A 12,896-nucleotide genomic window follows, 5' to 3' on the forward strand; every position below is an offset into this window, starting at 1 on the left:
TCCAGAATATTTTACCACCTTCTTGATATTGTTTTTCAAGGTTCTTACCAAAGTCTTCCCATGACTTTTGCTTAGCTAATTTTACATAGTGTTTAGCTTTCTTACATTTGTCTCTGTATTCTCTAAGAGCACAAGCTGACTTATTTGCCAGGAACTTTTGATATGCTTTCTTCTTTTCCTTCACTGCATCTTTAACTTCCTGTGTCCACCATGGGGTTCCGATTTTTCTGTCCTTGCAGACAACCTCACCACATGCCTCTCTAGCTGAATCAATCAATGTTTTCTTCAGGATTTGCAACTGACTCTCCAAGATTTGGTTCCTGTTCTTAAACTCTTTCATTTTTTCTTGAATAATGTTTCTGTATGTTAGTCTACAGTTTACATCTGAGAGCTGCTCAACTTTTATTCTCTTTAAAACTTTCTTACATGTTCTTCTTTTCAGTATGAAATTCCATTTTATCCTGCTCAAGACTAAATGGTGATCACTTCCAATTTCTCACTGAACCAGTGAGAAAATATCCCTATCAACAATAACATAATCAATGAGACATTTCTTATTCCTTGCCTCTTTTCTCCATATAAATTTGTACACGTTTTTATGTTGGAAGATTGTGTGTGTAATAACCAGTCCATGTCCTGAGCAGAAATCCAACAGTTATTTATCATTATTATTAGCTTTGCTCTTTTCTCCAAATTTTCCCAATATATTTTTATATGTCTGACAATCATTTCCTATTCTACTATTTAGATCACTAACAATGACCAGCTTCTCCTTTTTCATTGTGGAGTTGCTTTTTTCTAAAGAATCAAAACATTCCTCCACTTCTATGTTAGTAGAACCTTCTGTGGGATCATAGGCACAAATAAGTCCTTATTTTCCAATTCCCCATTATATTTTCCCACATCTCTAGTTGATATTGCTTGCCATTCATGAAGAATAGCTTAGTATTTTGTGTTCAATGCTATAGCTACACCTTCTTTTCCTTGTTTGTCATTGCCTGAATATAACATTTTGTATTTATTGCTCAGAAAAATCTCACAAGATTTTGTCTTTTTAGTTTCAGTCACCCCTATTATGTTGATCTGGTACTTATTCAGTTCCTCAGCTAGCTTCATTTCTTTGCCATTCAGTCTTCTTATGCTGATAGTACTGATCTTGAACTCTGGTGATGAGTTGGGGTGTATTTTAGGATTTGTTCCAGTAGCTGACTTTCGCTGTTCGCCCTGGTTACCTGTGCGAATACAACGGGAATCTTGTTTAACCAGACGATGCCCCAGCTGGCATGAAATTCTTTTATGTTGTACTATCATATTATATTTTGGTTTAAGCCAATAAGAATACAATTTGTTCGGCCAAATCCTAAATCCCAGCCCATTCTCATTCGTTCAGTATCCAGGTAGATACCTAACAGGGTGCACCACGAGAATGTGAGGATTGGGCATTAGGTCTGAAGCTTTGGTCGGTTTTCCGCATTCCTTTAAAGGTGATGTCGAGGTCTCCTCTCAGTTATACAGCTTTGACCCTTAAGCACCCCTACTTACTTCTTACACCTTTAGAAACACAAAGGTATAGAATTTCTCTTTATTATCAGTGAATTATATATACTGGAAAACAGCATTTCCCTTTTTATCATAATTTTATTTTCTGTAGAAAGCTAATGTAATGATTCGTTCTATGCTAGCTAGCTTGAAAACCATAAGTACAAGTGATTTGTCACATCCCCCCCCCTCCTGTGGGAAAATGCCAAACAATAGTTGGTTTGTTTCATCACAGGAATTTGTTAATTGCCAGGATACATGCATTCTATCTTGTACTGTGCAGAATATAGTCCTTAAATAGTGGCCTGTTATCACCTACTCTGCCACGTAACTGATGTACAGTGGCTGTCATTATTGAAAAAGACAACACAATATATTAAAATAAGACTTTAAACACTAAAAATTTCAAAAGTATAAATTCACCACAGTAAGTATTATTCAACATACTTTGGGTGACCTTATATAGCTCTATGAGTTTATAATATTTTTTTTTTGAATTAATTAAGATTATTTTCTATATAGTGCAAATTCTTGCAAAACAGAACAAATTGACAAAAGTTGATACATTCTCATCCCATCAAATTATAATAATAATGAGGTTCATTTTTAATTTATAATCTTTTTAAAAGTCAACTTTTTGTTTATTTTATTAAACATTTTTATATTAAATAACTTGAATACTTTTATCATTCTCTCTTTCCCCTCTCTTTTTTATGTTCTTTCTTCAAGACGGAACCAATGCATATCTTAAATGTGGCAATACTGATGCAACCTCCTGCTGATGATGAAACATACAGCATAAGATTTAATACTTTCTGTGCTGAAAAGGTACTATTTTTTTGAACATTTTAATTTTTGTTTTGTTTGTGTTAATTATATAGTTATTGGATCTCCAGTGGTAAGGGCCATTCATTCAAGAGATAACAATTATAATAATGTTACGGCATGAATTATTATTTCCTAACCAATATTTTGCACTACATGTTAGATAACACCTAATGATGTATACTTCAGGCACAACTACTTGCTACATTTGATTTGCTGACAAAGTACAATTTATTCGAAGTGTAATCAAGAACACTAAATGCTGATAATCTTTTGGGAACAGAAGAAAGCAATTATGAACCTCATGTCAAACAAGATCAGATAAACATATGGTTGGTATTGTGTTGATGGTGATTAGGCCACTGTACACTATTATACTATTAATCCCATGCTTCTTCCCACAGATCTAAAATATGACCTCCAATGATATTTTCACAGGGTTTTTTTGAAATGTACTATTAGTCAATATAGCAGAAATTCTTTTCAAAACACATTTACTGATGTTCTACTGAATAAATGCAAGGATAGCAGTCATTATCTGTAATTTCTGTTAGGTCAATATAAACTGAAAAGAAGAATCAGGCCGTATGATAGAATGAGTGAGTTTAGATTTTGGGAGTTTTCTAGGAGATAAACAATTCAATACAAAATTCAAGAATTGATAGTAGCATCAGAAACATAAATATGAATGGTGTGCTAATTTCAACTTCATTTCCCAAATAAAGACCCAGTAATTTTTGTTACTTTTCCAAATAATCACAAAGTGATCACTTCTCTTCCTTTCTAAGGTAGAGGGAAGGGTGAAAGCAGATCACTTGGTCCTCGCTTAAGAGATGTGCAGCTTTGTTGGAGGTCTGAGGTAAAAAGGGTTATATTTTATATGGAATTATAAGCTACTGATGACTGAATCAGAAGAAAGTATTCATGGATACAGTACTATAGAGATGCTTCAGCAATACTCAGGATTTAATTAAGAAATATTTGAAACAGATGAAAGGAATTATATCCTTAAAGTTAGAAGGATAATTAGAGTGAGTGTAAAATGGATGAATCATGCTGTTAAACTGGAGTTAAGAAAGTGATATGGAAAAAGTATAAAAGGAAAGCAGCTATATTAAGAATATGAAATACAAGCTAGAAAAGTGACTATTCTAGTAAAAATTCCCCATTCTTCAGCACAAAGCACAAATTTATGCAATCCTTGTTCATGGAAAATTTTACACCAGGATATTCATCAACGCAAAAAATTCTTTGCTGGAAAATTCCTTTTCAGAAAATTCATTTGGTGATCACTTTTCACAAACTGATTCTTCACTATAGTTTTACAGCTCATTTGGAAATGATGGATATATAAGAAAAACAAATACAAAACAAGATATATTTTAGGAAATATAATTTCTTTCTGTATTTTTTATTATTTATTTAATTGAATTTTATTTACATTTTTGTTTTTGTGTATAAAGTCAAATAATTTTTTTTTGTATTTTACTGATCTTCTTACCTAAATACTACAGGTTCTGTAGACTGGATGCTAATTTTTTTACAAAACTGGCATAGTAAGGTTAAGGAGTAGGTGCACTGAATTTAAGAATGTTTATTTATAGTTTATATTTTAACCTTTGACTGTCTTTAGGTTCACTTCAGATGCTCCTCCAGATGTGATATTATTTTTTTACTGAACTAATATGAGGGTTTCAATTACAGGATGCCTATATATTTTGGAACTATCTCCACTTTTCCTTTTTATTATTATTTTATTATTATTATTATTATAAAAACCTCCATGGAGTCAAAGACTCATCGTGGGAGGTCCACTGTTATACACACAGTTTATCATACTGTGCCTTAAATATATTCACTGTCTCTGCACACACCACACTCTCGGGCAAAGCATTCCAATCACTCACCACTCTCTATGCAAAAAACCTGCTCCTCACTCCCTTGCTCACACCCTCCTTATACAGCTTCCAGGAATGACCTCTTGTTCTCCTGCTATCCTCACCCATTCTGTGCAAAACCTCCCCGACGTTAATCTGGTAATAACCACTTAACAACTTATATGTCTCAATCATATCCCCCCCTCCTCCTATCCACCAATTTCTGCAAATTGCATTTTGTCAATCTGTCTTCATACTCTACATTCCAGAGACCAGAAACCACCTTAGTCAATCGCCTCTGAACTTTTTCCAACGCAATTTCATCTTTTTGAAAACCAGATGACCAGATCTGTGCACAGTAATCCATATGTGGCCTGATCAAAGCCTTATACAAAGGAACCATAACATCCTTACTTCTACCAGTCAATGTCCTCCGCATCATTCCCATTATCCGCTGTGTTGTCTTCACTATTTTAGTAACATCTCCCCGAAATTTTAGGTCCTTGTCTACAATCACTCCCAGATCTCTCATTTCCTCTACCTCTTCCAAGATATTTGCACCGATTGTGTACTTTACATCCCATCTCTGCTTCCCAAATTTCAAAACCTTACACTTTGAAACATTGAATTGACATCCCCACTTATTTACCCATTCAGACAGTGTATTCAAGTCCTCTTGCAAAGCTACAGCATCCACACTACTCCTGATAGCTCTGCCCAACTTTGCATCATCTGCAAACAACTGCACATCACCATTCAGACCTCTCCAGATATCATTTACTTACAAATTAAACAGCAATGGACCCAAAACAGACCCTTGAGGTACACCACTAGTAACCTTCCTCTTCTGGGATATCACTCCTCCATAGACAACTCGCTGATACCTATCAGACAACCAATCTCCAATCCACTGAACCAATCTACTGTTCAGCCCCATCTGTTCCAATTTAATTACCAGCTTGTCATGTGGCAATTTATCAAACGCCTTTGCAAAATCTAAATATACCACTGTATATGCAATACCCTTATCCAACGCATTTGTCACTTTATTATAAAAAGTAAGCAGGTTGCTAAAGCACGATTTTCCTTTAGTAAATCCATGCTGGCCACCATAGAGTATTTTTCTGTTGTCAACCCAATTCTGAACTTTATTCCTAACTAACTTCTCTAATACCTTGACCACAACTCCAGACACACAGACCGGTTTATAATTCAAAGCCTTACTCTTATCACCTCCCTTATGAATTGGAACAATTTTACCCTCTTTCCACTCTTTTGGAACTTGACCCAGTGAGAGACTCATGTTGAAAAGATATACAAAAGCTGTTGTTAACTCTCAGGCACATTCCCTCAAGACACGTGGTGAAATAGCATCAAGGCCCACAACCTTATTTACATCAAGTCTATTCAATTCCTCATATACCTCCTGTTCACTTACTAACAGTTCCTCCTCCTCCTCTCCCACTGCTTTCAAGTTCTGCATGATGTCACATTTACAAGAATGAAATACCTTTAGAAATTGCTCACTAAATATCTCAACTATATCCTCCGCAGCGGTTATCATTCCTTCGTTTTCACCAATCAATCCCATTCTACCATAATCATTCTTTCTTCTACTGGCGACATATCGAAAAAACTCCTTAGGATTTTTTTCGGCCGCTTTAGCTAACTGCTGCTCATACTGCATTTTTGCTACCCTTAGCAAGCTAGTCACCTTCCTTGCCTGCTCTTTGTACTGCTCATGCAACTGGTTGTTATAAATACTCATTTTGTGTTTCTTCCATAATAACTTCTTCTTCCATATTGCATACCTTATCTCTTGATTCATCCATTTTACACCCACTCTGTTTACCCTCTTGACCCTTGGAATACACTCTGTTATTGCCTCCACCAAATAGTTCTTGAGTATGGCCCAAGCAGCATTGATATCCTTTCCATGCAGTTCCTCTTTCCAATTTATTATAGCAAGCTGTTTCCTGAGCTTTTCGTAATTACCAGTCTTATAATTCCACATATATCCCTTTCTAACAGACATCCTCGAATGACTGGTCACCCTGCACGTGATCACCTCGTGGTCACTCTCACCAACTGGTGGAAGATTTGACACCTCATTTATAATAACATCATCTGATGAGATGATCAAATCCAATACTCTTGATCCTCGTGTACCCTCCGTTATGTGCTGCCTTTATCTTTCAAAAACTCCAAAATTTAATTTTCTTTACCCCCAGATGCAGTCTCTTGCTTCCAGTCTATATTACCATAATTAAAGTCGCCCATAATGATAATTCGTTTCTTGCTAGCTAGGCCAATTTGCCTATACATTTCCTTCTCATTACCCTCCATATTACCAGGTCTATAGCAACACCCAACTAAACAACTAAATATTTCATCCTGTTAACTTCTACCTCACACCATACGGCCACAAAACCGTGACCACTATTTGCACCTTGCAATTCCACCTTAGATAGGCACAACTCATCTGCTGCCATTAACAGCACTCCTCCTCCCTTTCTTCCCTGTCTATCTTCACGAAAAATATCATATCTGTTCATCTCTATTCCTGTCAGGATATCATCGTCATCTAACCACGTCTCACTTATACCAACAATTTTGGGGTGAACAGACTAAAGATTTTGAAGGCTATTATTGTTTTACTGGGCTAGTTCAAGACTATACGTTTTTAGTAATTACTGTATAATAAACAAAATGATGGTAAAATTACATAAATCCTTTCATGATGTAAATCAGCATAAAGAAAAATCCTCATTTGTTACCAAAATACTAGTTTTCTCTTTATTCTCGATATTAGTATTCCGTGAAACACGGAAATTTTAAAATTGATATTAATCATCTTGAGTTGAAAAAAAAGGTGTATGCTTCCAAAGTGAAATATGTAGTTAATTAATTCTCTTGTGCACAGTTCATAAATGAATTAGAATCAGTCCAAAACAGTCCAAAAAGTGATTCTATCATTTCAAAAGGTACAGAGATAATCATATCATATCATTTATAATTCTTCTATAATAAAACAAAGTGATTATGATTTATCATCATAAAACAAGAATGATAATAAACAAACAATAAAATACTCAAGGGCTTGCAAGTATTTTTTTTTTTAATGAAAAACATCTTCTTCGTCTATGATCGCTTGTGCTTTTAAGCGTTGAGATTTTGCCAAAGAAATTTCCATGGCATCTCCAAGGCTTGTTGTTTTACTTCTTTCCAGTTAATTCCCTTCTTTTCCAATTTTTCCTTAATTTCCTTTTGCCAACCTTTCCTGCACCTGCCTATGTTTCTTTTTCCTATTTTCTGGCTTTCGTATACAGTTTTTACTATTCTTCCTTGTTCCATTTGAATAAGATGTCCAAACCACCTCATTTGAGCTTGTGTTATGAATTGGTTTAGAGGTGCAACTTGAAGGTTGTCTCTTATAGTTTGATTTCTTATTTGGTCTAATCTTGTTTTTTTGCATCACTTTCCTAAGATATTTCATTTCAAATGTTTGTTGTTTGTGTTTCCTGTTGTTAAACACCAAGGCTCGCAACTGTATGTTAATGTTGGTACAAACATGAATGGTATGCTACCGTTTTGGCATTCTAGGTAATTTCTTTCTTATCTAGGAATGGTCCTTTCATTGCATAGAATAGCTTTGTTTCCTGTTGTTAATTTCTGTGTCTAGCCCATCATCTTCTTGTGCATATTATCCCAAGTATTTAAAGGAGTGGACTTATTCCAGTTGATGGTTCTCTATTTTTATTATGTGTTTTGATTGGTTTCTAGATATGATCATATATGGTCATATTCCTTTTCTTTGTTTCTTCATAAAAGTTCCACCTAGGATATATAGAAAACTGTATCCACTCTCCAGCCAAAAGGCTGCGGGTTCAAATCCTGCCATGGGCATGGATATTTGTGATTGTCTGTGGAAATACTAGTGTTGGTGATGGGCAGTAGATGACGTTGGTGTGGTTGTAGTTGGTGGAGAGTTGTAGAGTAAGTGCCCTCCCTCGATGAGTCTTTGGACTCCATGGAGGTGTTACATAATAATAAAAAGCCATGTGTGAAATCCTGGTTTCTTCTAGTCAATTGACTGGAAAAGCACTAGTTGTCTACATCACACCAAAACATGGTATGAATGCAAATTTAAGGAAGCCTGTGAGATTATTATCAACCACCCCAATCTGAACAATAATGATGGTCTAAAAATCCCAAACGTATGGAAGGCACATATTCGACCCACGGAACCTTCCTCTCTAAGAGTAACTATAAACAGGAGTGTAGATAATCCAGGATCCTAAATCAAAAATAACAATTGTAATGCTAAAAATAGGACATCATTGTTACTGAAAGAAAACTATCTATAAGATAGAATGTTTATTCATGTTATCATAAATAGAATTTAGCTTGATGTAGTTTCTAAATAATTAAACTTTTTTAAAAAAAAATTTTTTTTTCAATAGAGGTCATGCCAGTAGATTAACCTATGATCAAATCATTGTTTCTCTAGCTTACTGTGTGTAATGTAACTCAGCTTGTCCTGTATATTTGTATATAATTCATATTAAGATCCAGATGATGATGTTAATATGAAGATTGAAAAGATTGAAATGTCATGAAATTAAAAGAGTTATTTATAACACGGTTGTGAAGTCCATCCTTTATTCTAAAATGAACATTGGTTAAAAACTTTTCTTTTCAGGCATAATGGTAGTTGGCTTTTGAATATTGAATGTAGTTTTCCAAATGCTTTCCACTTAGCATCGTGTGTCTTTTAATTTCATCCATGATATTTAGTTCAATTGATATCTGTTGTCCTAAGTATATGTAATGATCTACTTGTTTAATTTCATCATTATTGATTGTTATTATTTCTTTTTGGAGATAGCTATTGAACATAACTTTGGTCTTCTTTAGGTTTATCTTTAGTCCAGCTGTTTTGTTAACAATTTGGAGTTCTTGGATACGAGTCTGTAATTCATGAGCAATTGAAGTAAAGATAATTGTGTCATCTGTGAAGCATAAATGGATTAAATATCTTCCATTTATCTTCAGACCTTTCCTTTTCCAATCAAGAAGTTTGAATATTTGTTCTAGGCATGCCGTGAATAATTTCAGAGCTATCGTGTCACCCTGTCTTATACCTCTCTGTATTTCCACTGTAGAGATTTTTCCATTGAAATGAATTGCTGCTGTGGCATTGGTGTATGTTGATTTGATGGTCCTGACTTATGACTCCTCCACTTGTTGGTTTCATAATGCTTTAAGTATTGCACAAGTTTTTACTGAATCAGAGGATTTCTCATAATCAATAAAACCAAGACATAATGGTAACTGATATTCATTACACTGATCAATAATCTGTTGTACAGCTTGATTATGGTCCATTGTACTAAAGCCACTTCGAAAGCTTGCCTGTTCTTTTGGTTGTGCTAGGTCCAGAGTGGTACAAAACCTATGAGCTAAGACTTTTGTAAACACTTTGCAAACCACTGATAATAGTTTGCAAATGGTGAACTACTGATGGGTCAGTAGTTCACCATAGTTTTGCTAAGAATTTGTAGATCATTTCTCCCTGCTTTTAGGAGTTCAGCTGTAATTCCATCCTCACCTGCAGCTTTTCCATTTTTAAGCTTTGGATGCTCCACATAATTTCTTCTGATAGAATCTTTGGTACTTCAGCTATTTTGTAGTTGTCTTCTTTATTTAATTCATCATCCTGATATAATACTGAGTAAAATTCTTCAATTCTTTTTGCAGTAGTATATCTATCTCTGTTATGGTCCCATCTTGTAGTTTGACTGCAACCATCTGTTTATTGCTGTTCATCAATTGCTGTTTGGCTTTTATGAGACTATAGTTGTTTTCAATTGTTTATTGTATGAATTTACAATTGAATTTTCTTAATTCTTCTGTGATACATTTTCTGATCATTTGCACAATTCAGTGTATCCAATTTTATTCTGTAGGTTATTTGATTGTTTCATTTCTCTTCATCAGCTGTTTTGTTTCTTCAGAAATTTTGTGTTGTTTCTATTCTGTGATCATTGTAAAAGGTTTTGGGTAATAATGTCATTACTTTCTGATTGATCAGCATTGTCATCTATAATAAGATTTTTAAATCTATTGTTTAGTTCATGTTAGAATATATCTTTTTTTAATGTTGAGTTTGTGTACATCTATGTTTTGCTTTGATCTTCGAAACATTTACTTCTTTCTTTTTGGCAGTTTATTTGAATCTTACCACATACCATATAATGGTAACTTCCAGTGTTATAGGTGTTTATGACAGAGCATCCTTGAAAGATATTTTTCTTATTTGTCATCATCACTAACCATGGGCTCACTGCCCATTGATGTCTGTTGCCTCCTTCACTTCTTTCTTCTACCCTTCTTTGACCAGTGCACATTGTCTCAGTTACTGTGCCTTTATCATTCCACGCCAGTCCTTTATGTCATCTATCCATGTATGGTCTACCTCTTCTGTTTAGACCATCCATAATACCAAACATGAATGTCTTTATCTTCCGGTCCTCACTCATTCTGCAGATCTGTCCAAATAATTGCAGCTTCCATTTTATAATCTCCTACATTAGATTCTTCTTTGGTTGTATCTTCCGTTAGAGCTCTTCATTTATAATAATTTTCTGTACCCATCCTATTCTTAGAATCTTCCTGTAACAAGTTCTTTCAAATTCCAAAATTCTTTTTCTTGATTCTTTATTTATCACCTCCATTTCAGATCCATGCAGTACACTGCTAAAGATGCATGTTTCCAGCACTCTTAGTTTTGTTTGCAGGCTGATCACTTTACTTTTCCAGATGTTATCCATGGCCTTCAGATTTATTCTTCCCTTTGCAATCCTGATATTTATTTATTTTTTACAGTTCAAATCATGTCATTTCACTTCACAAATATGTGAAATGTTCTACATTTTCTATATTAGTTCCATTCATTTGTATCTTTTGTTTCATGTTCTTCTCACCAAATACCATTGTCTTTGTTTTTTCCAAGTTCATAATAAGTCCAAATCTCTTTCCTTCCTCATTTAACAGTTTCAGTTTTTTTTTGTAGTTCTCCTTCATCTTCTTCAATAATAGCAATGTCATCTGCAAATCTCAGATTGTTAATTCTCATCCCACATATTGATATTCCTTTTGCATCTTCCTTCATTTTATCCCTTGCTCTTTCTAAATCTGTGAAGAAAATGCTTATTGATATTGGGCCCCCCCCTCCTCCTCCCTGTCTAGTATCTCTCCTTGTTCTAAACCATTTCCTCAAATCATCACCTATTCTAACTGCTGCAACTGCATTCTTGTAAACATCTCTTAATATAACCATTTATTTTCTATCAATTCCATAGGATTCTAGCACTGCTAATGTCACTTTCTGGTCGATACTGTCAAATGCCTTCTGAAAATCAACAAAGCAAATATATTGTACATATTTGGTCTGATGTATTAAAATAAAGAACTTTTATTATTAAAAGACCAGAAGACAAATGATAAAATATACAAAGAGCCAACAAGTTTCACTATCCACTGTCTAGCATTTTCAAGGCTGAACTGGTGTGAAAACAAATGCATTAAGTTACATTTCAAACATACACTTTAGTAACTGTTAGGCCGTTACATTTGATCATTCTGTTTGAAGGCATGCATGTGTTCGAAAGCTTCAGTCAGATTCCGGTACATGACCATGTGTTGTGTAGTTTTTTGCATATTGTAATTCTGTCGAACTGAGAGAGATGATGAGATTTTTCCATATGTCTTTAAGAATAATACCCTGATTTCTATTTAAATTATTGCCTGTGCATAGTACCACAGCTGTTTCTTTTAAAGTTCTGTATCTGTAGTCATTCTCGATGTAAGGCATAGAACTGTTTTTCCAATCTATAACGTGATTTGATGTTGAGAAATGATGAGCTAAACCAGAAGTGATGATTCTATTATGATTGACATCCCCCACATGTTCCTTTTGTCTTATTTCAAAACTTCTAGAAGTCTGACCAATGTAAGAAAGGCCACACGTGCATGGAATTTCATATACTCCAGGACATTTGAAGAAAGGTACCTCATCTTTAGGTGATCTTAAGATTTGTCTGATCATGGTAGTTGGTTTATTCTTTCCACCATTGTACCAAAACCGTCAATTTGGTGGAGATATGTCGATGACGTGTTCATCATCTGGAAAGATACCATGGAAAACCTTCTCGTGTTTCTGAACAAAATCAACTCACTACACATTAAGATCAAATTCACTATAGAACTAGAGAAGATAACAATTTCCAACTGTCCATTTACAAGAAACCCACAGATACTGGTAGATATCTACATTATTCGTCCAACCATCATAGATCACAAAAACACAGCATCATTCACATGCTCCGTAATAGAGCCTTAAGGTCTATTTCAAAAGAAACAGATGTGCAGAGAAAACTGTCACTAATAGCTAACACTCTATCTCTTAATGGATACCCTTCTAACATTTTAAACAAATGGCTATTTAAAGACAACCACCAACAACGTGTTGCGGTGCCCCAATATGTGTCCACAGCTGTCATTCCATATATTAATTCAGTTTCCACAAAATTGGCGAGAATGTTAAAAGCTCATAACATCAGAGTGGTTTTAAAACCAACTACCATGATCAGA

At 34.6% G+C, this 12,896-nt stretch overlaps 1 protein-coding gene across 1 annotated transcript in view; it reads left to right on the forward strand.

Annotated features, from left to right (window-relative positions):
- The window catches only part of ACC (acetyl-CoA carboxylase), a 1,393,224-nt gene that overhangs the window by 745,871 nt on the left and 634,457 nt on the right, over positions 1–12,896 (forward strand). Inside the window, exon 30 of the mRNA XM_090408519.1 lies at positions 2,269–2,367. Within this exon, the coding sequence (XP_090264645.1) occupies positions 2,269–2,367 (99 nt within the window). The remainder of the gene's footprint in view (positions 1–2,268; positions 2,368–12,896) is intronic.

This window comes from Typopeltis vanoorti, chromosome 18 (assembly GCF_054136105.1).
Source record: "Typopeltis vanoorti isolate ZY-2024b chromosome 18, IOZ_Tvanoo_1.0, whole genome shotgun sequence".
Taxonomy (NCBI): Eukaryota; Metazoa; Arthropoda; class Arachnida; order Uropygi; family Thelyphonidae; genus Typopeltis; species Typopeltis vanoorti.